Raw genomic sequence first — 26,494 nt, forward strand, 5'->3', positions numbered from 1 at the left:
GGCCAGAGCGTCGCTCTGTTTGCTCGAGCGCTGGCTGTGAAACCCTGTGCCACCAGCAACTTTGATAAAGTCTCTCGCGTACTTCAGTCGAGGAATGAGAGCCGAGGGGGACGTGCTCGGTATTTGAAGGCAGGGCGCTTTGTTTCTCTGTCTTTATTGTACCTTAATATCAAGTAGTATCCTTTAAGTTAATCTTTTAGGTTCCCAAATGTGACGATTATCGTGCGAGGGACCCTTATCTTCAAATTTAAAAAAGCATTAATACAGTTTCTTCTTGTATAAAGACCAAATCTATTTAAATTACAATCTTTGTACTGCACTGTAAGACGTGGTATTTATGTATTCACTAGTTTATTTACCTATTTACTAGCTTACTTACACATTTAAAGCTAAATCTTATTTATTTTAATCTTATTATTTATCTATTTGTTTCATGTTTTTACAGTTTTTCTCTTAACAAACTCCCTTAAGTACCCCCACTAACCGGACTTAAAGGATTAGTTCACTTTCAGATTAAAATTTCCTGATAATTTACTCACCCCCATGTCATCCAAGATGTCCGTGTCCTTCTTTCTTCAGTCGAAAAGAAATGAAGGTTTTTGATGAAAACATTCCAGGATTATTCTCCATATAGTGGATTTCAATGGCCTCCAAACAGTTGAAGGTCAAAATTACAGTTTCATTGCAGCTTCAAAGCGTTCTACACGATCCCAGACGAGGAATAAGGGTCTTATCTAGAGAAACCATCGCTCATTTTCTAAAAAAAAATAAAATTATATACGTTTTAACCATAAATGCTCATCTTGAACTAGCTCTCTTCTTCTCTATTTGAATTCCGGCAGTGTAGACACTGCTAAGTGTATTACTGCCCTCCACAGGTCAAAGTTTGAACTAATTGTTATATGCTTGCACTAGCATTTTGTATATGACAATTTAGTTCGAACTTTAGTTGGAATTCAAATAGAGAAGAAGAGAGCTAGTTCAAGATGAGCATTTGTGGTTAAAACGTATATAATTAAAAAAATTTTTTTTTTAGAAAATGACAGATCGTTTCGCTAGATAAGACCCTTATTCCTAGTCTGGGATCGTGTAGAACGCTTTGAAGCTGCAATGAAACTGTAATTTTGACCTTCAACCGTTTGGAGGCCATTGAAGTCCACTATAAGGAAAAAGATCCTGGAATGTTTTCATCAAAAACCTTAATTTCTTTTTGACTGAAGAGAGAAAGACATGAACATCTTGGATGACATGGGGGTGAGTAAATTATCAGGAAAATTTAATTTGAAAGTGAACTAATCCTTTAAGTAATCACATTTTGACACGTGACGTCTAGGACACCAAGTTAAGGATTTGCAACCTAGCCTGTAAACATCAAAGCAATCGTATCCTACCACATATTTGCTCAATTACATCATCATATAAAACAGATTGTCGTTACAAACATTAAATGTGTCTTCAAAGAAACAGCTGAGTGAGAGCAGTGTCGTACTGTCCTGAACATTTTATACAACAGTTCAATAAACAGGTCATTAGTATGTAAGCATAAAAAGCACAACAGACAGTGCATGATTTGTATTGGAAATTTTAGTTTAAACACCTCCATGACGAACAACAAAATGTCCTCAAACTAAGCTGCAAGCGATTCAGCCTATCATATAGCGACATCTCCTGGACACATGCTGTACTGCAGCACTAATAAAATAGTTCACAGATCCTGAAGCTCTGAATTCAACAGAATAATCAAAGAATAGGGTCAGACCTTTTGATCTGTGCATTTCCATTAAGATTTTATAGACTGCACTAATGAAAAACAAGATTTAGCCAATAAAATATTTTATAATCAAGCATAACTAGAAAAGTATATTCACTATAAAAAATACACTCCTTTTCCATGTCTGATCTTAAAATTCCCTGAAATTACCAGGCTTTCCATGAGTGTTGATTAATTACAAACATTCATTGCAAGCTATTCTGTGCTTAAGAATAAGTCCAAATAACGTAACAGAGTTAATATTATTATTAATAATATTAAGGACAGAGACAGCATCATCATTTACAATCCAAATAGAGCAAAACCTCATTATTTATCTTTTTTCCTCACAATTTCATATGGAAAAGCAAAATACATATTCAGTATATGTTACAATAATCTTTTAGCTAATTCCTTTAATTCTGTTTTATACAAAGTAACTACATAGCCTTTAAAAACAAGGGAACAACAGTAGATATCCTTTAGAGAGGCCATTCTCAGAGACACTGAAGGATGTTGTTGAGATGGGCTGAGAGGTCAGCGTACTGTTTTGTGAATTTCCAAAAGGGAAGGTCCTGTTCCAGGATGCCAGTTTCCACAGAGGAAGCTCTCACAAGCCGATGACACCTTTATGCTTCTTTGTATAGTCAGTTATGGGAATCCGTGCCTCACTGTACACTCCTGCATTAGACTCCCACTGGCTTCCCCATCCTTCACACTAGGTCACAGAGTGCACATCAAAGAGAAGGCACACAGACTGGAGATGAGATCAAACATGGTGCCACACTAGTGGGAGAGAGGTCAGTATACTGTACCAGTCAGTAGAAACTGTATAGTGTTTTAGTATCCATATATATCATTGTCCACCCATCCTGCTTCTACTGCCGAGGGGCTCCGGCACGTCTCGTAAATGTCATTAGTGACAAAACCGCACTGTGTGGGGCGGCTCGGAACGTTCTCGTAGTCCTCAAACTGACTGTTTGTGGATGCCACAATAAATGTTCTGTTAATTTCAGAGCTCATGTACTCCAGGTGAGCTCCAGGCTGGTTGAATTTGTCGGTGCGTTTATGACCGTTTTGATTTTTTGGAGCTACTGGACGCACCCACTGTCCTGGCACGGCATAGATTTCATTCTGTTCTTTTCTCCTTCAAAGACACAGTCACAAAATATATTATATGGCAGGGTGCACAGACAAAATAATCAAACTATGATTTGATGAAAATGTTTGCACTGCATTACACACCTCCTTGACATGACTCTGAAACAGAACACCCCCGACACCACCAATATCAACAGCAGCATCACGGGTAGAATGGCCAGGAGGATGTAGTAAATATTAATTGTGTCATCTGAAATAGAAACTAAGAGAAATGCCATAGTTATTGAATGTAAAAATATAATTATAAATATATATTATATTAAAATATTATTATAAGACACACACACATATATATACACTATATTGCCAAAAGTTTTGGGACGTCTGCCTTTACGTGCACATGAAATTTAATGACATCCCATTCTTAATCCGTAGGGTTTAATATGGAGTTGGCCCACCCTTTGCAGCTGTAACAGCTTCAACTCTTCTGGGAAGGCTTTCCACAAGGTTTAGGAGTGTGTTTATGGGATTTTTTGATAATTCTTCTAGAAGCGCATTTGTGAGGTCAGGCAGTGATGTTGGCGAGAAGGCCTGGCTCACAGTCTCCGCTCTAATTCATCCCAAAGGTGTTCTATCGGGTTGAGGTCAGGACTCTGTGCAGGCCAGTCAAGTTCCTCCACACCAAACTCACTCATCCATGTCTTTATGGACCTTGCTTTGTGCACTGGTGCGCAGTCATGCTGGAACAGGAAAGGGCCATCCCCAAACTGTTCCCACAAAGTTGGGAGCATGAAATTGTCCAAAATGTCTTGGTATGCTGAAGCATTAAAGGTCCCGTTTTTCGTGTTTTTTTGAAGCTTTGATTGTGTTTATAGTGTGCAATATAACATGTGTTCATGTTTCGCGTGTAAAAAAACACAGTATTTTCCACATAATTTACTTATCTGTATACCGCTGTTTCCACTGTTATAAAAACGGGCTGATGACTTCCTTGTTCTATGAAGTCCCTCCTTCAGAAATACGTAACGGGTTCTGATTGTGCCAGCGGTTCCTGTGTTGTGATTCGACAGCTCTGAGCGCACCGTGCCCGGAAAAATCACGCCTCTTACCATAACGTGGAGATGCACGCGCTCAGTGTTATTGTAAACATGTCTTTAATTTTACCCTATCAATTTGAGCCGGAATCAGACCCGGTGATTGGACTGCGGGATGAAAATAACAGCGTTTCGACGACATGGCGACAAACACACTCTACAAACGCAACTCTTGTGTATTCCTGTGGGCGGAGGTTAGTCAAAAAACTGTTTTAGTGACGTCATTAAAGAAGGAAGTAGATGGATGTAGTCCAAACTGGCCGTTCGATGTAGGCGACTTCTGTTAAATAAAATATCTCGCTTGGCATTGAACTTTGAGCTTTAAAATTGTACAGATTTTATTTATACTCTAACAACAACATTACACACTAACTAAAGTTTGAAACATGGGATCACGAAGAACGGGACCTTTAAGAGTTCCTTTCACTGGAACTAAGGGGCCAAGCCCAACCCCTGAAAAACAACCCCACACCATAATCCCCCCTCCACCAAACTTTACACTTGGCACAATGCAGTCAGGCAAGTACCGTTCTCCTGGCAACCACCAAACCCAGACTCATCCGTTGGATTGCCAGACAGAGAAGCGTGATTCGTCACTCCAGAGAACACGTCTTCACTGCTCTAGAGTCCAGTGGTGGTGTGCTTTACACCACTGCATCCAACGCTTTGCATTGCACTTGGTGATGTAAGGCTTGGATGCAGCTGCTAGGCCATGGAAACCCATACCATGAAGCTCTCTATGCACTGTTCTTGAGCTAAACTGAAGGCCACATGAAGTTTGGAGGTCTGTAGTTATTGACTCTGCAGAAAGTTGGCGACTTCTGCGCACTGTGCGCCTCAGCATGTGCTGACCCCACTCTGTGATTTTACGTGGTCTACCACTTGAGTTGCTGTTGTTCCCAATTGCTTCCACTTTGTTATGAAACCTCTAACAGTTGACCGTGGAATATCTAGTAGTGAGGAAATTTCACAAATGGGCTTATTGCACAGGTGGCAGCCTATCACGGTACCACGCTGAGCACTGAGCTCCTGAGAGTGACCCATTCTTTCACAAATGTTTGTAGAAGCAGTCTGCATGCCTAGGTGCTTGATTTATACACCTGTGATTGGAACACCTGAATTCAATGATTTGGAGGGGTGTCCCAATACTTTTGGCAATATAGTGTATATATATTTTGCTGTATTACCTGACGACTCTGAGAGTTCAGTTTTTATCCTGTCATTGTCCACTGTAATGGGCGGGTGCTTTGGCACCAGAGTCAGATCATCAATACCTAAAAACAAGAATGACACAAAATGATTCATAAGCATTTATAATGTTTGGCCTTAAAGGGACGATTCACCCAAAAATGAAAATTCTGTCATCATTTACTCACCCTCAATTTGTTCCAAACCTGCTTAAATTTCTTTTTTCTGCTGAACACAAAAGAAGATATTCTGAAGAATGCAACCAAACAGTTAATCCCATTGACTTACATAGTATTTTTTTATATACTTTAGAAGTCCATCAACTGTTTGGTCACCCATATTCTTCAAAATATCTTCTTTTGTGTTCAGCAGAAGAAAGAAATTCATACAGGTTTTGAGCAACTTGAGGGTGAGTAAATGATGACAGAATTTTCATTTTTGGGTGAACTATCCCTTTAAGATGACTGACCTATTATGACTGTAAGTGAAAGTATAATTCAATTTCCACCACTAGAGGTCATCATAAGCATTAATATCCGTACAAAGTTGGAAAAATTTAAATTCTTTCATTTTATTCTGTCCTCATTTACACACCCTTATGTCATTTTAAACCTATATATTAGTATTATTTATATACTATTATAGTATTATATTTTTAGTTTTCAAGTAGTTTTGTAATTTTAATGTTGTGTGTTTTTGTCATTTTTATTAATTTTTGTTTTTAAATATTTCTAATTAATTTTATTTCAGTTTTTGTCATTTTAGAATTTTAGCATTTAAACTTGTTTATGTCAGTTAGTTGCAGAGGCAACATTTCAAGTTCATCTAATATTTATATTTAGTTTTATCTTAGCTTTATTTCAAATACTTAAAATTGTTTTTAAAAGTTTTAGTTAATGACAAAAACACTGGTAAAATGATGAGAGAATATTCATTTTTTGAGGAACTATCCCATTAATCTTTAAAAAATGCTTATAACTCACAGCAGTTTAGGTACTCTCACTTATATTAACATAGAAAATCACCATTATTGTGTCAGAAAAAAAAGTAGCAAACACACCAGATGACACTTATGGATTTGTTTACCTGTATGTGTAGTGATATTTCCTGCTGGAGTGGGGACAGGATGCTTCTCTAAACACACACAGGAGTTTACATTTGAAGTCCTTTTACATAATATGTTTACACTACAAGATGCTTGTCTGATATTTGTTCTCTATTAAACATCTTAATGTGACAGCTAACATTAACATAAGCAAAAGCTTACCATCTGAGTACTTGCAGATGAAATTATTCTTGTTATTGCAATTGTAGTCAGTCCACTTGAACAGGTTGCGTTTCTTCAGGAGAGCAGAAGACGAGGGCTGGTAGAATAACGCCACACACTGATCGAGGCCACAAGAGGGCTCTGTCAACAGCCAGTTCCTAAAAACACAATAGACTCACTGAAAATGGTATAGCACATTTTACTTTCACTTAAAGGGAGAGTTTACCAAAAATTGAAAATTCTGTCATCATTTACTCACCTTCATGATTCATAAGACTTGGAATATAGAATACAAGTTGCATACAGCAGTGTTATTTTTTTTAGTATTATTTACTATTAATATATTTATTATCAATTTACGGAAGAGGATTAGGGCCAAGCATTAATAAAAAATTAAAACCATCTCGAGATTAAAGTTGTTAAATTACGAGAAAAATGTCATTACATTTCGAGAAAAAAGTTGAGATAAAATAAAGTCATAATTTAATGAGTTTATTCTCAACATTTTATCTCGACTTTTTTCTTGAAATTTAACGAGTTTTTTCTCATAATTTAACGAGTTTATTCTCAACATTTTATCTTGAAATTTTCCCGAAATTTAACGAGTTTTTTCTCATCATTTAACGAATTTGTTCTCGTAATTTAACGACTTTTTTTCTCGTAATTTAATGACTTTATTCTCAACATTTTATCTCGACTTTTTTCTTGAAATTTAACAAGTTTTTTCTCGTAATTTAACGAATTTATTCTCAACATTTTATCTCGACTTTTTTCTCGAAATTTAACAACTTTAATCTCAAGATGGTTTTAATTTTTTATTATTGCTTGGCCCTAATCCTCTTCCATATCAATTAGCTATTACTTTTAATTATTTTATTTTAATTTTGCTATGTGCTTTTGTCATTTTAAAAAAAATATTTCTATATAGCCTGGCATTAATTCATTTTTATTTCTGTTTTAGTCATATTAGTACTTCAACTTTCTAAAGTTCTGTATTAAGTTTAAGTTTTTCATCTAATATTTATACTGTATTTTATTTCAATTACAGAATACAATTTCAGTAGTTTGATAGTTTTTTGGTTTTGGTAGTTTTAGTTAAAGGGTTAGTTCACCCAAAAACAAAAATTCTGTCATTTATTTTTCACCCTCATGTCGTTCCACATCCGTAAGACCTTCGTTCATCTTCGGAACAAAAATTAAGATATTTTTGAAGAAGTCTGAGAAGTTTCTGTCTCTCCATAGAGATCCAACGCAAATACCACTCCGAGGTCCAGAAAGGTAGGAAAGACATTGTTAAAGTACTCCATGGCTTAAACTGAATTTAATGAATTGATGTGCTTTGTTTGTGCAAAAAAACATAATTTACCACTTTATTTACAAGATAATATTATCCAAAGAGTGTTCACGCAACGTCAGCTCTCGCGTGAACACAAAATGCAAAGTGTCGTGATGCTCTCGTGAATACTCGCGCATGTGAGTTGAGTTGATGCGCGAGTCTGAACACAACACGCATGCGTCATGAAGCTCTTTTTTTGCGCAAACAAAGCACTCGCGTCGCTTCATACAATTGAGGTTAAACCACTGGAGTCACATGGAGTACTTTAATGATGTCATTCCTACCTTTTCAGACCTTGAAAGTGGCAGTTGTCTATGGAGGGACAGAAACCTCTTGGATTTCATCAAAAATATCTTAATTTGTGTTCCAAAGATACGGATGCAGAACGACACGAGGGCAAGTAATAAATTACAGAATTTTAATTTTTGGGTGAACTAACCCTATAACAATAACAGCACTGGTATATAGAGCACTTTCATGCCCTTTTTGAATCTTGAAAGCTTCAGTCCCCATCTATTGTAACTGCAACCAGAACAATATTCAAAATATATCTTTTTGTGAAGAAAGTCAACCTTTATTTAACCAGGAAAGACACACTGAGATTAAAAATCTCTTTCAAAGTCATAGGAATGATATAAGGATGAGAAAAAGAATTTTCATTTTCAACTCTCTCTAAAAAAAAAAAAAACATCAGAAAATTACAGGATGATATTACTGCAAATCTCTTACCTAAATGTGGCCGGACTGTAATCCAGCCAGTAATACTGTGCTGAACAATCAGCATTATATTGTGGGCTCCTCCGTAGCCCAATCCAGAAGTCTCCATCTGTGGCCCAGTGCTCCCGAACAAACTTCTCCACCAGACGCTGCTCATTCTCGGTCTCGATACTGAGCAGCTCCCCATCATCCTCCCTGCATTTCTGTCTGGCTGCCTCAAAGCTTGCTCTGAGACTGTTGTCCTGGAAGCTTGTGATCTTATAGCAGGGCTTCTCTGTCCCTCTCCGGCATATCCTGTGATCTGCAAACCACATCACCAAAAACACTGATGTTAGTGTTGAACCTAAAGTACTGTTATGGAAATATTGTGAGAACCGTTATAGGAAAGTTGGCGCAGGGAATTATGTGAGCAAAGAGAGGAAGAAACCAGGAGAACTTCCACAATCTGTCAGGCGGAAAATCCTCTCAAGCAAAGTCATGTGTGCGACAGCTATCAGCCATATCCTCTCAGACTAAAAAACAGCTGTGACCCAAATTTAAAACCCGAAAATTGTACATAAACAAACCACTTTAATAGGAAAAGAAAACTCAATGAAGCGTTTTGTTGCATTATCAGATGTTTATATTCGTTACATATGGTTTTGCAAAACCCTTCAGAAATCTTTATTTGGAAAGACTGCGGTCCGTTAATCGAAACTATCGTATTATTCGACTGTTAGTGTTACATAATGTGCACTCGAACTGGACACTACAAAACATTTGAATATCACTGTGCATGAACCAACATTTTACACATAAATAAGCACAAACTCACCACCGATCGCGCCTGATGCGCAGCTGGGATGGAAACAAACAGCCAAAACAGTTCCGATCAGCTTCATGAACTCCATCTCTACATAGTTTCAAAAGGCGTGCGATTGCCACGACACGACCGTTTCTAGATCCTGGCAAAACGTCCCGTCCCGTCAGACCAAACAAACGCAGGCAAAGTTTCTCTCTGGCTCAAGAAAGGCTGCTTGAGTCTCTAATGAATGTTCTCGCTAGCAGAAACGCTTGTAGCTGTTTTTGTGCTGACACTCTTTACGTGTATAAATGTAAACAGTGTTCCGAAGAATTTTCTTGTTTTTAGCGATTTTTAAAACAAATAAACTAATAATAAATACTTGAAATGTAACCTATTCTTAATAGAGTACACAATTTTTTAATGTAGCTATATTGCATACTTTTTTACTGTTTCGATGCATTCAGTTTAAACCTTTAAAGGGTTAGTTTGCCCAAAAATGAAAATTATGTAATTTATTACTTACCCTCATGTCGTTCCACACCCATAAGACCTTCCTTAATCTTCGGAACACAAATTAAGATATTTTTGTTGAAATCCGACACTGCTTCATGAAGCATCGGAGCATAAATTAATCAGTGTATCAAATCATGATTCGGATCGCGTGTCAAACTGCCAACGGCTGAAATCACGTGACTTTGGCGCTCCGAATAGCAGATTCGATACACTGATTCATAACGCTCTGAAGCTTCCTGAAGCATTGTTTTGAAATCGGCCATCACTAAATAAGTCGTTATTTTGTTTGTTTTTTGGCGCTCCAAAAATATTCTCGTCGCTTTATAATATTAATATTGAGTCACTGTACTCACATGAACTGATTTAAATATGTTTTTAGTACCTTTATGGATCTTGAGAGAGGAAATGTCATTGCTGGCTATGGAGGCCTCACTGAGTCATCGGATTTCAACTAAAATATCTTTTGTGTTCCGAAGATTAGCGAAGGTCTTATGGGTGTGGAACGGCATGAGGGTGAGTAATAGATGACATTATTTTCATTTTTGGGTGAACTAACCCTTTAAAGTCACCATACAATCATCGATCAATGATCATTCTTATTTTTATGGAATATTGCAGTATTTATAATAAATTATTTATGCACATCATTATTTTATTAATTCATGTGCCCTCATAATCTTAAATCAAAATAGCCTAACTTCCCCTCCCTCTTGCAACGACATCTCTTCTCTTCTCTGATGACATGTTTACTGGCGTGAGGACAGGACAGCCTGTCACTCACATGACATCACAGCAATAGCAAACCACAACCATCCAATAAATTCCCGATGGTTTTACTTGTATATGTCACAATAGGAAAGAAAACACAACTTACATTTGTTCATAATGATTATGCATTTAAATAATGGATAGCATAGTAAGCTATTTTTATATATATATATATATATATATATATATATATATATATGATAAGTAACCGTGTGGCATATGTGCTTAATCTTTTAGCAGTTTTTTTTCTTGTATCACTAACACATAAGCATCAATCAATGGTGTGTAATCACTGTAGTTTCTAATTCATATAAAATCAGTTCGGAGAGGGACCAGTTTTGTCTGGCTCACAAGCAAACTGACAGAGGAAGTAAGATGACTTTTTATGAGGGACTAGTCTATGCAAGTCAAAGGAGCCCAGTCACTGCTGCTGACCCTGCCAGCTCACAGTCAGACACACACTATCCTCAGGAATAGGAAGCCAGTCAGGAAAGGAAACAGTTTTTCAACAGCCTGTTTCCTCTTCATCTTTGTGGTTTGTTTTTTTGTCCTTTTTATTTCCAGACATTTTCCCCTTGACCTGACAAAGAAAATAAATTCATTATACAGAGCTTAAGCTGGGAAATATAAGCTGTAAAACCTATTCTGGTGTCTGTGGCTGTTACAAGAGGCCCAATTACAACTTGGGTAAAATTCTTGGAAGAAGAAACCTCCTACTGTGCATGTAATCATAAATGCAGTGAAATCTTTGTAGGGTATTATGAACAGACCCTGCAGATGTCATGAGGTTTTGGAGAAGTAAGGGTGAGGCCATCAGGCCAGTGGCATTGCATGTGCAGCTTGTTTGTGCTGATCTCTGGCAGGCTGCCCGGACTCATTCCCCCTCCTCCCTGAATGTAGTCTGTCATGTCTCTTTTATTAGGCTCAAGTCACTTCTGTTGAGAGCCACTAACCAGTGAATTTATGCTTGACGTTTGTATTGAAAACTTTTGAAAACAGCATGATTGTGAGTGTGTTATTTCTTTAAAGGCAGGGTGGGTGATTTGCTTCAAGACATTTTTTTTATGCTGGTTGAAAGTCTCTTCACATCCAGATAGCAATTAATCACTATGTTAAAGGATTAGTTCACTTTCAAATGAAAGTTAGCCCAAGCTTTACTCACCCTCAAGCCATCCTAGGTGTATATGACTTTCTTCTTTCTGATGAACACAATCGTAGATATATTAATAAATATCCTGATGCATCTGAGCTTTATAATGGCAGTGAGCGGGATCAACGAGTATGAGCTGAAAAAATTGCTTCCATCCACATCCATCCATCATAAACATATTCCACACGGCTCCGGGGGGTTAATAAAGGACTTCTGAAGCAAAGCGATGCATTTGTGTAAAAAAAAAAAATCTATATTTAACAAGTTATGAAGTAAAATATCTAGCTTCCACCAGACTGCCTTCTGTATTCAACTTACGAAGAAAGTGTAAAACTCTTGCAGTTCAAAAAGCTTACGCTACGTCCTACACTTTCCCTATTCAACTTACGGAAAAAGTGTATCTGACGCAATGCCAGTTTACACTTTCTTCATAACTTGTATACGGAAGGTGGTCTGGCGGAAGCTAGATATTTTACGTCATAACTTGTTAAATATGAATTTAAAAAAAATTTTTTTTAAACCCCCCGGAGATGTGTGGAGTATTTTTATTATGGATGGATGTTTCATGCTATGCAGAGTTAGAAAGATGTCAGTCACCGAGCACACAACCAAAACAGCAGCCACCTTTTAAAGTTCCTCCTGAACTAAAACATCGAGCTTATGCTGCGTTCATGCCATAACTATCGTAATTCGTAAAAGATGGAAACCCACGACTGCAATTTATGCGTTTCAGCGGCAACATTATCAACGACAAAATGAATCTGCAGCAGTCAGGTGGTACAGGTCAGTGCTCTTTAAGTCCACATATACTTTCAAAGCTAGCTTGCTATTGCTAGCCTCTCTTACTTGCAATTACCTACCCTACCTTTAATTGCTATATTTACATTATCGAGTGTTTCCTTATTAACATTGTTCAATTTATATCTATTAAGTTAGTATTGAGTAACTTATATTTTTGACATTTCATGTCAGTTAATTTGTCTGTTTTTGCTCCACAAAGCTACAGCACAATCCTTGTGCATTGTTCCTAAATGAATCATTTTTAAGTTTCAATTACTCACTCATAAAGGCTAAATTTGTAATAGCAGAATACTCTTACTATTTCTGCCATTAAAAGATTTTGGAAGTATGCTAGTGCTATTCTGAATATGACCAGTCACTTGTTTCAGAATGAATCAGTGAATTTGAATGAATGGAGTGAATGGGCTGTGTCCGAAATCGCATACTCTTGAGTTGGTACTACTTATTTTGAATAAGTAATTACATCATGGCCGCTAAAAAAAGTACATAGTATGAATGTAGAATGAATGTAATCTGGACTACTACATTCGATCGCCATGTTGTCGTTATCATGTGACCAATGATAAAGACCTTTCTCCACACATGGCTAATTTCGCACTTACTTCTGAGGCAGAATAATGATTTACTGATCAACAACAAAATAGAGAGCGCTTTGGTGATAATTAAGCAAATATTTAATTACTACAATACTAATTTCTCGCTATAGCAATGATATATATAAATATAGTTATAGAAATGACATCAAAAGTTGAAAAGATTGGTCAAAAAATGTACAAACTGACCACTGTGAAAGTTGTTTAAGGTATGTTCGGCTTGTGCCACCTTGTGTAGATGCCGCAGCATATTTATGGCACATGCATATAGAGTGGGCATTAAAGCTTATCACACTGAATGCAATGCATTTTCTATAACCTGGATGCAGGAAAGTAGTTATTTCAGCTGCCAGATATGCGTACTTAACAAGCAGGCTCTAGACTGACTCTTGTAATAACTGAGAGAGAATTTTGGGAAGACACCAGATCCACTGCCACTACTTGCTATGATTGTTCTGTGATCGGACGCTCATTTATTAGTTAGGTTATTATTCTGTCTGCTTATTTTGTGCCCGAACCATTAGCTATAGCTTAGTAAGATACGGACCTAACGTAAAAAAAACATAGCTGTCAATATTATTGCTCAAAAAAATTTTGGCGTTGCTGTTTATCCATTTTGAACCAGCAGGTGGCAGTGTTTTACAATTTTTTTTTTTTTTTTTTTTTGAAGCGGCCCCACTTTTCCTTGTGTTTGTTCAGAGGTTAGATACTCATAATGCGGTCACAATTGTCATCCTTTAAAGCGAATCTGGGCTCTTTTTTCTTCTTTTCCTACCACGTGATTATTAAAATCATGATGAAAGAAGCAGAACACTAACAACAGTAGGAAACTAGTTTTCAAGCAATGTGATTGTACAGTTGTCTTACAAGGCCATTGGCCATTAATCATGAAGGAGTCATAAATCATGATTTGACAACAGCTCTGTTCTTGGCCTTCCCTCACTGTATATAAATTCCCAGTGTATCTTTTTACAGAATTGAACTGGAATGTTAAATTAATTTGATAACCTCACAAAATATGATTCAATCTATGATATTATATTGCTGGCACATGAGATAGGACACAACACACAATGACACATTGTTTGGTTCTCTTTCTGTTCTTCTTATTAATTTAAAAATGGAGAATTCTGTGGCTTTCTGCAGTTAGAGGATCAGAATGTGAAGTTGTGGAAAATTCTTAAATTCTTGGCTTATGAATAAAGTAGTCTTGAAGGATTTTGTCAATTCAGTCCTTACCTCACTGTGCAGACGGTTTGACTTCTTGAACAAGTATGATTCTCATACTTAATACTATGCATCTTAGCTCGTCTCTGAATCAGTTGTTTTGTCCTAGAAGAAGATCATCAAGGTGTGACGCATCGAAGCGTAATATGTGAAATATGTTCTCTGACCAAGGGGCTTTTTGGCACAAACAAGTGTACGTGCTTCATTCAAAGCTCTTTGTCAGATATCACCATCACTCAGTCAAAACCGTCCCTTTAGCCTTTAGCAGGGGTGTCTTGAGCTAGTCTTGAGCTAGCTGCTCTTAGAATACAATAGATGATGCTTGCATGCGAGCCAGACGAACAAAAGCTATTTTTGGCGTCCTGTGTTTCATACCTTGTGGCAAATTATCACATTTCTCGTATTCATAATGTTCTACTCCCAGGAGATGATGCAACATTTTATGTTTCAAATGATTTATACACAATAGACTCTTAATTTACTTTCTAAGGCTTTGAGATTCAATACTGTTACAGAAAAATGTGTCCTCAGATGGATAAAAAAATAAACAGTTATTTTTAATAAATCATTAAAATATTTTAAATAAAATCCATCTGAATGCAAGAATAGCTACTGGACTTTTTTTTTCATTAAAAGTTTAAAAATATGTTTTTTCATGTTAATTTATGACAATATAGCAAAAAAACAGAAGTCTCACAGCAAACCTCTAATAATCTGTATGAGTACACAACAAAATCTTTTACTCAAATTGAAACCGACCAATAAACTAACACCCCCCCCCCCCCCCCATTGATTACCATAGTATTTTTTGGTTATGTCAATGGGGGGCGAGATCTACAATCATAAAACCAATTCTAATCGCACAGTACAGTGGGTATAATTTAAAAAATATATAAAAATCAATGATAAAATGCATTTGATTATAAAATTAAATAAACATAAACCTATTAACATATGTCTTCTATATCTTTAGAGTCATAATCGCAACTTTATCAGTATTCATTTATATAGACTTAACTTAAAAAATCAGAACAGGTGTCTGTTGGATATGTGTCAAATCCAACTGTCACTGGATTCAAGGACTGTCATTGTTAACCAAAACCAGAAGATTAATTTTATAATCTGGGAAGGAACTGTACAATAATGCAGTAGGAGGGATGAGACACTCCCTGCACCTATTGAATCACGCCTGGGGTCTAACGTTATATAAGAAGCATCTCATCATCTTTCTCAAATAGTGTCCATTCACCTCCCTGGGAGTTAAACAGGTATGGAATACTGTTTCTTTACACTGATATCTACTGCTTTTTCTCCTAAAGTACAATAAAAACACAATTTGTTCTAAATAATTACCTTCATTGTTATTGTGATGTTGGATGACTTGACTTTTAAATAGGTGACTTTTTAGTCATGTTCTGCCTTTGTTCTACAGCAGGAATGATGCTGTGCCTCTGCTTATGTGCACTGGCTCTCATTCTGCAGCCCGTTCACTCGGCCTATAACTGCTCCTCGGTATATAACAGGGTTCCAGGTGAGTCTGTGACCTTCCAGATGTGAGACAGTCCTCCATTCTCTGCAGTTTGCAATATCTGCTTGATATTAAGACCTCCATTTTTGTTTAGACAACAATGATCTGGTGGTACACTGTGGCGCCAGCATGATCTCTCTGGAGGTAAACCTGTGCACCGCTGATTGGGCAGGCTTTGACCCCAATGGCCTGGCTCTGAACGGGGAGCGCAATAACGCCCAGTGCAGGGGAACCGTTGACACCAGTGTGGACCCACCTGTCATCCGCTACCAGCTGGCAGTCAACCATAGCCAGGAGAACCCATGTAGACAATCTCTGCAGGTGCAAAAAAGAAAAAAAACAAAAGATTTGTTATCTTTCTTTGTCTAATCTTTAAGAGCTTGAAAAAAATGTCCCCCTCCTTTTTAATCACAGTTGTAGTGTGGTAAATACTATAAATAAATAAATAGATAGATAAATAATAAAGCTGCACACATACAAAAAGTGAAAGAAATTAGTGGAAAATGTGTAAAAAAAAAAAAATTATATATTTTAAACCATTTTTAGTAACCTTTTTGCCTAGTGATTAATGGTGATTAAATATTTAAATGGTGTTAGAAAAAAAAAAAAAAAAAAAAAAGAATAAGGTCATAAAAGCTGCATACATATTAATTATGCAAAAATAATAAGATGTAAAAAAAAAAAGATAAAATATAAAAATATAATAAAATAAAATATGTATTATAATTATAAAAAGTATACAGTATAAATAGTAAATGTTTTAGATGTATAATACTTAGACATATAGGCTATATTAATTATAAAAATTGTACATGAATAGGTGAAATGTACAATGAATAGGTGACAAAAGCTGTATACATACTTTACTAATTATTAAATAGTAAAATATAAAAAAGATTGTAGAATTTGTTTTTAAAATGTATTATAAAAAAGTAAAGTATAAAAAAGTTTTTAAAAAATTGTAAAAAAATAAATAAAATAATAATAATAATAATAAAAAAGTAGTGAAAAATAAAAAAATACTGTACAGTAAGTATATCAAATATATATTTTAAAATATATATTATAATTATAAAAAGTATATTAAGTGTAGAAATGTTTATATATATTTTATATATATATATATATATATATATACACTGTAAAAAAAATCCCGTTGTTTCTACGGAAAAATACCGGCAGCTGTGGTTACCAGAACAATACTGTAAAAATGACATCAAACCGTAAACATACTTACGTAGTTACATGTGAATTTTACATTTTAAATATGTATATTTAACATTGGATTTCAGTAATATTAACATCATTGTTACACACTGTAAAAAAAAATCCCAGTAAAATTTACGGTAAAATAACGTATTTCATTAACTGATATAATGTTAATTTACCAACCTAATGAAGTACTAATATCTGTTTTGTACCTTTATAATACACTGACAGTCACCAAACACAGTGGTGATGAGAGTCACATGATGAATCAGAGTTCATCACAAGCAGCTTTTCCACAAGCTGAGAAGCACAATACTAATATATAGAAGGTGCACACAGTGTCATTCACACACACACTAAACACCATCATGGTAACATGCATGAAATTTTAAAAATGCAATAAACATTAATTTAACAACATTAGATGTAACATAAAACCCTAATGTACATAACTGATTAGAAAAAAATGAGAAAAACTAAGAAGAAACAGAGTTATTTCAACGAAAATATATCAAATGTGAAGTGTCACGCAGGGAATTGTGGGAATGTCAATTTACGGTTTTTCACTGTAAATTTTACAATGAATTGTTATTTTTCACTTCCAAAAACTGTGAATTTAACGGTATTTTACCGTAAAATTACATTAAACGTACCGTTAGATCTATTACAGTTATTCACCGTATATAGTACGGAAACTTTCTGTAAATCAATTGACAGTTTTTCACCACAGCATTTTTACAGTCTTTTACTGTTAATATCACGGTCATTTTTTACAGTGTATATATATATATATATATATATAAAATATAATATATATTACAGTTGAATTAATATTATTGAATTTTCATTTGTGCATTTTTAGATTGTGGATGAGGTGCCCAGCTCCTCAGGTCCATTCGGCATGTTCTCCAGCATTCAGTCCGTCATTATCACAGGATACATTGATACGCCCAGCTCCGCAGAGGGCCTCATCAGTTACTCCACAGACCTCTACTATCACTTTTCTTGCCGTTATCCACTGGAATATCTTATCAACAACACTCAGATCGTAGCGTGAGTATTAAGACGTTCAACCTCCACTGCATACTTCAACTGCAGTATGACAACAAGAGGACTGACTAGATTAATATTCTTCACACAGGTCATCGGTGTCAGTGGCCACCAGTGACAACAATGGAACTTTCATTGACACTCTCAGCATGAGTGTCTTCAATGTGAGTGTAGATTTGTGTTAAATCCTTTACTCTGAAAGCAAATTATGTCACATTTTTAAAGATACTTTTGATTATTTTCATGTCAGAGCACAGATTATACCATGCCTTTGGTGGTTCCGCCTACTGGGTTAGAGCTGCGCAGTAAAGTCTATGTTGAAGTAAAGGCTGTCAATCTCACTGGAAAGTAAGAACAGTGCAGTTTTCTTTTGGACATTGAATAGCATGTTTCTTAAGGGTTTTATTGAGGAATGAAATGATATTTTCTGCCTTTCTTTAGTTTTAATTTGTTGCTGGACCACTGTTTTGCAACCCCATCACCTTATAATCACACCAACAACAAACAGTACAACTTTTTCACAGGGTGAGTTACTCCTTATTAAGAATTCATGGTAATACTTTACAATAAGATTCCATTTGTTAAGACTGGTTAACTACATGAAACAAAAGTTATCATCTTTTCTTCACTGTAAACCAGAATAAGTTGGCAAAACTCAAAAAAATTGAGCCAATCAGTTGCCTCAGTTTTTAAGTTAAGAAATTCAAAGTTTAAGTAAGAAGAACTGGCAGATTTTTATTTTGGACTCATACATTTTAATTGTTCTTAACTTTAAATGTTTGAGTATACTAATTTCCATGTAACCTCAATGTGAACATTTTTATTAGTGTAAACATAGCTAGCTATGATAAGTTAATTCAGAAAAAACTAACTTGCTAATTTGCTAATATGTTAACTAATACTTGCTCTCAAACCAAGCCGCATGCACCACTTGTTTTTGGTAACTTTCCAAAAACCCACATTAACAAAAACTCTATACTAAATTAGCATAACAAAACATTAATCACTAAATCTCCCACTTTTATATTAATTTTGCGCAAAAAAACATTATATAACACTTAATTTTAGCATTTACTCTCCCTTTTGAGTGCCATGGGCAAAGCATGCTGGGAAATATAAATCCCAGCCCAGTTTCAGTTAAACTTAACTTCGTCTAAATTAAAAGAAATGAGTTCATACACTCAAAACAATGAAACAGTTCAGGTTACTTAAAATTGATCAGTTCTGTGAACTTGAAAGAAAAGTAAAGTGCTAAATACTTATAAAAGTTAATTTGACTCAACTAATTTGTTTAATTTAAGATTGTCCTACTCAAACCATTGTGACATTAGCTACTTTTGCACCGAATAGTTCTAGGAACACAGTTCTAAGAACTAGCCTCTAGGATTTTTCCCCAGGAACAAATTTTTTACCCGGGCCATGTTCCTGGTTGCATTCGCACCGGGAATAGGAACTCTGAAGCTGCCGACAGCAGCGTCTTTAAGCGCGACATTTACAAACGCTAAAAACCAGTGGATGGAGAATGCCGTTTGTTGTGTGTTGTGGGTTTCGTGATAATGGAGATGGATGTAAACACATAATCTATGCGACTGAAAGAGCAAAATCTGAGGCTAAGAAACTAAATCTCCTATAACAACTTTCAGTATAACACTGCAGACAACAGGTAAATGCCGTTATCACTGTTTTCCATGTTCGTGAAGTAAATATGTTTACACAGCTTTTTAAAAATGGCGGGTGCCGGCGTTTGACCAATCAACGTACACTTATGTCACTGATAGTTCCTATTGATAGTTTTCACGTGACGTCACGCCCTGAGGGGAACGCCCCCTGGCAGGCAAAACAAGGCTTTCCTCCATTGCATGCCAGTCATTTTTACCAGGTTTGTAGTAAGATCTAATGTAGTAAGACAGTGATATTAAAGGAACACTCCACTTTTTTTGAAAATAGGCTCACTCCCCTAGAGTTAAACAGTTGAGTTTTACTGTTTTCAAATCCGTTCAGCCGATCTCCGGGTCTGGCGGTACCACTTTTAGCATAGCTTAGCATAGTTCATTGAATCTGATGAGACCGTTAGCATCTTGCTCAAAAATGACCAAAGAGTTTTGATATTTTTCCTATTTAAAACTTGACTTTCTGTAGTTACATCGTGTAATAAGACCGAATGAAAAATTGCGATTTTCTAGGCTGATATGGCTAGGAACTATACTCTCATTCCGGCGTAATAATCAAAAACAAAAACGGTAAAACTCAACTGTTTATCTCTTGGGGAGTTGGAAAATGAGCCTATTTTCAAAAAAAGTGGAGTGTTCCTTTAAAAGACCAAATTCAGTATACATCTTATTGATTATGCATACTTTGTTCAGGCAAACAAATGAACACAGAATATTATTGCAACACAGGGTTTCTGGTTAAACGTTTTTTTTCCATCAAAAAACATAGTAAAAAAACGTGTTGCATTCATATTCTGGGTTCATCTACTCGCCTGTATATAGTATGCATCATCAAAAAGGGTTAAACTGAATTTGATCTTTTAATATCACTGTTTTAGTAGGCTACATTAAGGCACTTTAAGGGTGGGTTGCACTAAGAATTCTTTAGCCTGGCGTCGGTTCACCCTCCGCCTATGCTTCTTGATCAGCCCTTTCATTCTAACGGTCTTTCTGCGTAGTAAATCTGTTTAAAATGTGTTTCAATTTTAAAAAAGTCAATTTAAAATAAAACCCAGATCCCAATAAAACCCAAAATCCTTGATTACTGTTAAACTTTGCTTAATTTAATTAGTGCAAATAACCACCCTAGTGTTTTTCACGTTATCTTTTTAAAAAATTGTCCCACTGTTTTTAGTAATTGAAATCACTGTAGGTGCTGTATATGGATCACAAGTGCCCAAAACGTGGTTTAGACCCTACTCTGAAGTAGGAGCTAATTTAGTTCCCCCAAACAGACTTCCTAGAACTTCCTGGTTCCTGCGGTGTGAACACAGGGTACTTCTGCGTACTTCAACCAGTAGTTCTAGGATCTATGAAAAGGTTACTCCGGTGCGAAAGCCCCTATATATCCTAATGAAATAGTTTCTTTAAAGGTGCCCAAGAATGCTTTTTCACAAGATGTAATATAAGTCTAAGGTGTCCCCTGAATGTGTCTGTGAAGTTTCAGCTCAAAATACCCCATAGATTTTTTTAAATAAATTTTTTTAACTGCCTATTTTGGGGCATCATTAACTATGCACTGATTTTTTCAGCGCGCCGCCCCTTTAATTCGCGTGCTCCCTGCCACACAAGCTCTCGATTATATTACAGCACATTTACAAAGTACACACAGCTAATATAACCCTCAAATGGATCTTTACAAGATGTTCGTCATGCATGCTGTATGCATACATCGAATCATGTGAGTAAAGTATTTATTTTGATGTTTATATTTGATTCTCTATGAGTTTGAGGCTAATGCTACACTGTTGGAGAGATTTATAAAGAATGAAGTTGTGTTTATGAATTATACAGACTGCAAGTGTTTAATAATGAAAATAGCGACGGCTCTTGTCTCCGCGAATTCAGTAAGAAACGATGGTAACTTTAACCTCATTTAACAGTACATTAGCAACATGCTAACGAAACATTTAGAAAGACAATTTACAAATATCACTAAAAATATCATGCTATCATGGATCATGTCAGTTATTATTGCTCCATCTGCCATTTTCGATGTTGTTCTTGCTTGCTTACCTAGTCTGTTGATTCACCTGTGAAGATCCAGACGTTACTGCCTGCCCTTGTCTAATGCCTTTCATAATGTTGGGAACATGGGCTGGCATATGCAAATATTGGGGGCGTACACCCCGACTGTTTTCCGGAAGTCTTTTAAACAAATGAGATTTACATAAGAAAGAGAAAGCAATGGAGTTTGAAACTCAATGTATGTCTTTTCCATGTACTGAACTCTTGTTATTCAACAATGCCAAGGTAAATTCAATTTTTGAATCTAGGGCACCTAGATGTAAAAAAATTTACTTGACTTTGTCTATCAGGAATTGATTAGATTGTTGTTTGCTATTGCTGTGATGTCATGTGAGTGACACTCCAGGGCAACTACATTAATGTTTCTCTATTGTTTCATCACAGATGCTTTGTAGAGAATCGGACAGCAGTGCTTTATAATGGGTTGTCCAAGTTTTCCCGATTTTCATTTGAAGCCTTCCGCTTCGTGGAGCATCGTGATCAAGAAAAGTCTTCTATATACCTGCACTGCATACTGCGACTTTGCGAGCCAAACAAGTGCCAAGAATTACTTAATGTAGGAGTCTTTACTGTTAGAATAGAATGAATAGGATACCACTACTGATAATGTCAGCCAATTAACATGTCACTTTATTTTGCTTGTGCAGCCTTGCACCTCTAATAGAACACGACAGCGAAGGGCCCTAGAACCTTACGGATCACAAGCCAAAGAATCTGCTACAGTGTCTGTGGGTCCTCTATACACCGCAGCCCTGAGTGAGTCAGTCACGTCCGCACATGAATCCAGAATGAGACTGATCTGAGACCCAGCTTGTTGTCAAACATACTGAATTCCAAATGAGAGCCATTTTCTGTCATGCCTAACAACTCTTTCTTTTTGATCCTGTAGAGAATGATGTTCCCACTGCATCGGCCTATGGTATGAGATTCTTTTTGAATCTTTATTTCAATCGAAATATTGCACTTTGATGTGTCTGAAATTCAGATGAAAAGCTAGACAGTAACAGCTTGTTTTTTTCTTGTGAATCAGGAGGCAGTGAGCCATTGAACAGGGACAATATGAACGTAGCTGGAGTGGTGGTTGGGGTCATTTTTGCCACCGGCGGTGCCGTGTTGATGGTTATGGCTGGATGGTTTGTGCTGAAGAAGTTTTTCTGGGCCGGTGGTTTGCCTCGGGCTTTCCACTAAGAGATCCATCAACTCGCCATCTGTTTTGCATTGAATGAAGCTTAATTTGATATGCCCGATAAGACGTCTGATCCCATCACGGCATCTGCACAAACCAACAAAGAACCACTTTGCATAATGCCTATTTAGCATATTTTAATCTATTTAGACAGCGCTGTGTAGTCCAGTCACTATGTGCTTGGAAGAAACTGCTAAATTCTTCATGTAAATGCAAATACTGCATTGTTTAATGAGTTTTAGTTTGTTCATTATCTGAATTATAATGTAGGTATTATTGAGAGGATGTAATTGTTTTGTAATGTTTTGATCACACTTTGCTTCTTATACACATTGCTTGTATATTAGCCCAGGGATTTTCAAACTTTTTGAAGGACCCCAAAATTTGATCGAAGGACCCTCTTCCTAAAATATAAAGGCAGCTATTTTGTCATGTATAAAGGCCCGTTTATTTTGTGTGAAAAAATATAATAAGCATTATGTTATAGACTATGTTGTTTACTTAATTAAATAATTGGCTTTTAATTTGACTATTAAAAGCAAATCAATTATTAAAATATTATGTGGAAATATTTTGTAAAGTTTTCTACCTACCTACTTTTAGATGTATGAAATTACTAACGATATATATTTTCAATTACGTAACTTCAGATTTAGCACTTTTTATATTTTGTGTTAAATACGATTGCATTAAACATACAGTATTTGATACATAAGTTAACTTTGACAGCCATAAATGTACAGTTTAGACAGACTGTAACAGTTTTCTTCATGTATAATTCCTCAGATTTTCTGCAGACCCCTTTGCGGTCCCAGAGCACAGTTTGAAAACCCCTGTATTAGCCAATGACCTGCTGCTTCCCTGTAATTTAATATGATATAACAATTGTCTAGATGTGATGTATTTAGAAAGGAATACTTTTATTAGTTGAGGCAATAATCAAAGAACAACATATATTCATTTCAAATATGTACAAATTGATCTTTTTTATTTACATTCTTTTGTCTGTTTATAAAACAGTATATCCACACATTACACAAAAAAAAATATTTAATAAAATGAAGAAAGGCTTTCTTTTCTGTCTTTCACTTCAATGGATTTCGCAGTACGTCATATAAGGTTCTTGAAAACTGTACAAACAACAATATTGTTCTACAAAAGTTACAGGTCACAATGTACAATCCAAACATAAGAGCTGTTATTTACATTACAATTGTATTTCTGATAGGAATGGAAGTGTGTCGTTATTTAATTTAGAGTGTGTACAATGTCTTGTAATAGGGCTGTGAGTCTAGTGGAGAAATCCTCCTGTATGGACTCTATGTTTGTCTGATGGAAACCAGATGACTCACCATGACTCTGGTTTTCTTGGAGAGTGATCATCTGTAGGTCTAAGTTAGAAATAAACTGTTGATTCCGAGCTGAGGAATTCTGGCAGAACTGATCCACTTTTGAAGCCATCACATCCCTTGGAGGCTGTGCTGAGGCAAGATGGCCTGCCAAAGCTATCTTCAGTGCTGCCACCTTCCCTTGGACCTCTAAACTGAAGGTACACACTTCCTGTCCCAGCCTGGCAGTGACTTCCTCCCAGAGTTCCTTTCCACTGCTGTCTCTTTCCTCCTCTACTGCCTCAAATGCTTTTGTTTTAAAGTCCTCAAAGGCTGCTGTCCTTTTCTGGTGGCTTTCATCCAAAGCTTGCGTGATCCTCTGCACTGCCTCCTGGTAAAGTGTGGCTTCCTCTGGATTCAGGTCCTGGAGGTTCAGATTGAGTTTCTCACAGAGCTCCTGAGTATTTGACTGGAGAGCGGTCTGAAGCTGCTTAGTGAAGGGGGCCAGGAACTCCTTGACATTGGCCAGGGTGTGTTTTGGGTGGCTGGGGTAAGGAGAGAGTCTCTCCCTCAGCTCAGCAAGCTCCTGCTTTAGACGAGCCCTCAGCCGCTCAGACTCCATGCTCAGCTTGTGTCTCAGTTCAGCCGCCATGGGGTTGTTAGAGTCCTGGGAGTAAAGGTCACTGCTCACCACATGGTTCTTCCACATCCCACTGCAAAATAGGATCAGGGGTCAATGACTTACAAGAGCGTCCATGATAAAGAACTCAAGTTTTAAACACATAAACTCTTTGTTCATTTCATATGGTTTTTATAAAACATATTCAATGAAAGTTTCAGTTTAATAACTCCAAGTAAAAATATATTTTACTTACACCTTTAAAACATATGAGAGTACACATCTCAGTAATTACTTTCAAAAATGTTTTTTCAATGCAAAAAGCTTTTTTATATTCATTATTAATTCATAAATGTTACTGAAATATTATTAAGCAATTTTGCCAAACTGGTTTTCTTTTAAAAAATGTAATTATTTTTATTGAGGCATTTTTTTTTTCATTATAATATTACAACAATTGTATCACCCTGTCATTTCCGCCCCCAAAATAATTTCCAATAGTTTGTTTTAATTTTTAATATCTAAAATAAAATGAATTTTTAATCACAGAAGAGGAGTATTCAAGACACAGCATGTATGAATTTTTAATAAAGGAAAGTAAATAAAATAAACAAGCATCATGACATTATATTGCTGGTTAATGAACACTGGTCTTAAGAGAGTAAACTTACTTTGAGTCTTTGTCAAATTTTTTCTTGTCAGTGGCCTGATTGTCTCTCTGTAAACTAAATGCTTCTCGGCTGATCTCAGCATTGAGTGGAAATGCTGAAAAGGAGGATGGTTGCATTAGATCAATGTAATAAAAAATAAAAATTGAATTTGATAATAGAAACTGGAGAGGCAACAAACCTGTTGTGGTAGCAAAGGCCAAAGCCAAAGTAACAAACTGCAGATTCATATTTATTATTTTTACTGATGAAGGTTATTCTCTGTTTGAAAATAGAAAAAAGATTTATGTAATTAGACACGTTTATTTAAATATTATTGGCTAACAACATATTAGATGGGACCACTCAAACATAATTAATTAATCTATGCAAGTGGACATCTGGCTCTTACCTGTTGATGAGAAAATGAGAATTTCTTCTCAAGGGTCCATATTTAAAGGAGTCCCTTATCAGAGTTTGTCGTGCTTTTCATCTGTGTCAACACAAACCACGTGGAGGGTCACTTTGATAACGATAGGCGTTAGGAACCTAAAGGTATTTTGCTGATTGCCTCTTCAAAGCTACTCTTTTCCAACAACACAGATTCAGAGTAGCCATAGTGATGTCACAACAAGGACAATATTGACGTAATTTGCAAGGTCACTGCTATTGGAATATGCTTAGTACTAACCAGAGGTGTTTGGACAGCACTTACGTAGTGAACAGGGTTGAAAACTTTGATACGCGACTTCTATTTCAATTACAAAAGTACATTATAATATGGACTTCATTCTGAATGTTGCCAGTGAAGTTTGCTCAGTGAACTGAACTGCATGAAATTTGACTCGAGTTGAGTCCTACTTGGCTTTCCCACAGCAATGACATAGAAATAAGTCACAGA

The 26,494-nt window shown here is 36.1% G+C and overlaps 3 protein-coding genes across 4 annotated transcripts; 1 reads left to right on the forward strand and 2 right to left on the reverse strand.

Moving 5' to 3' along the window:
• Nucleotides 1-24,138, forward strand: LOC125248357 (zona pellucida-like domain-containing protein 1). The gene is made up of 12 exons (XM_048160164.1): nt 1-176; nt 15,320-15,557; nt 15,722-15,820; nt 15,912-16,138; nt 17,889-18,079; nt 18,168-18,240; nt 18,327-18,424; nt 18,518-18,601; nt 22,198-22,369; nt 22,461-22,569; nt 22,703-22,732; nt 22,844-24,138. The coding sequence occupies exons 3-12, from the start codon at nt 15,727-15,729 to the stop codon at nt 22,999-23,001; spliced, it is 1,236 nt and encodes a 411-aa protein (XP_048016121.1). The 5' UTR covers nt 1-176; nt 15,320-15,557; nt 15,722-15,726; the 3' UTR covers nt 23,002-24,138.
• On the reverse strand, nt 1,484-9,561 carry laynb (layilin b). Of its 2 annotated transcripts, none has more exons than XM_048160166.1 (7): nt 9,268-9,561; nt 8,466-8,754; nt 6,401-6,558; nt 6,220-6,267; nt 5,133-5,219; nt 2,996-3,101; nt 1,484-2,897 (listed from the first exon to the last, which is right to left on the reverse strand). In XM_048160166.1, the coding sequence occupies exons 1-7, from the start codon at nt 9,341-9,343 to the stop codon at nt 2,591-2,593; spliced, it is 1,071 nt and encodes a 356-aa protein (XP_048016123.1). In that variant the 5' UTR covers nt 9,344-9,561; the 3' UTR covers nt 1,484-2,590. The 2 variants fall into 2 exon arrangements, with proteins under 2 accessions (XP_048016123.1, XP_048016122.1); XM_048160165.1 differs by having other exon boundaries at nt 2,996-3,113; nt 9,268-9,553.
• zgc:162608 (uncharacterized protein LOC100037332 homolog) lies at nt 23,967-26,024 on the reverse strand. Its single transcript, XM_048160167.1, has 4 exons — nt 26,006-26,024; nt 25,796-25,875; nt 25,618-25,711; nt 23,967-25,040 (listed from the first exon to the last, which is right to left on the reverse strand). Exons 2-4 carry the CDS (start codon nt 25,842-25,844, stop codon nt 24,248-24,250), a joined length of 936 nt encoding a protein of 311 aa, XP_048016124.1. The 5' UTR covers nt 25,845-25,875; nt 26,006-26,024; the 3' UTR covers nt 23,967-24,247.
• Between the last annotated feature and the right edge of the window lie 470 nt (nt 26,025-26,494).

The sequence above is a fragment of the Megalobrama amblycephala genome, linkage group LG16 (genome assembly GCF_018812025.1).
Source record: "Megalobrama amblycephala isolate DHTTF-2021 linkage group LG16, ASM1881202v1, whole genome shotgun sequence".
NCBI classification, from domain to species: Eukaryota; Metazoa; Chordata; class Actinopteri; order Cypriniformes; family Xenocyprididae; genus Megalobrama; species Megalobrama amblycephala.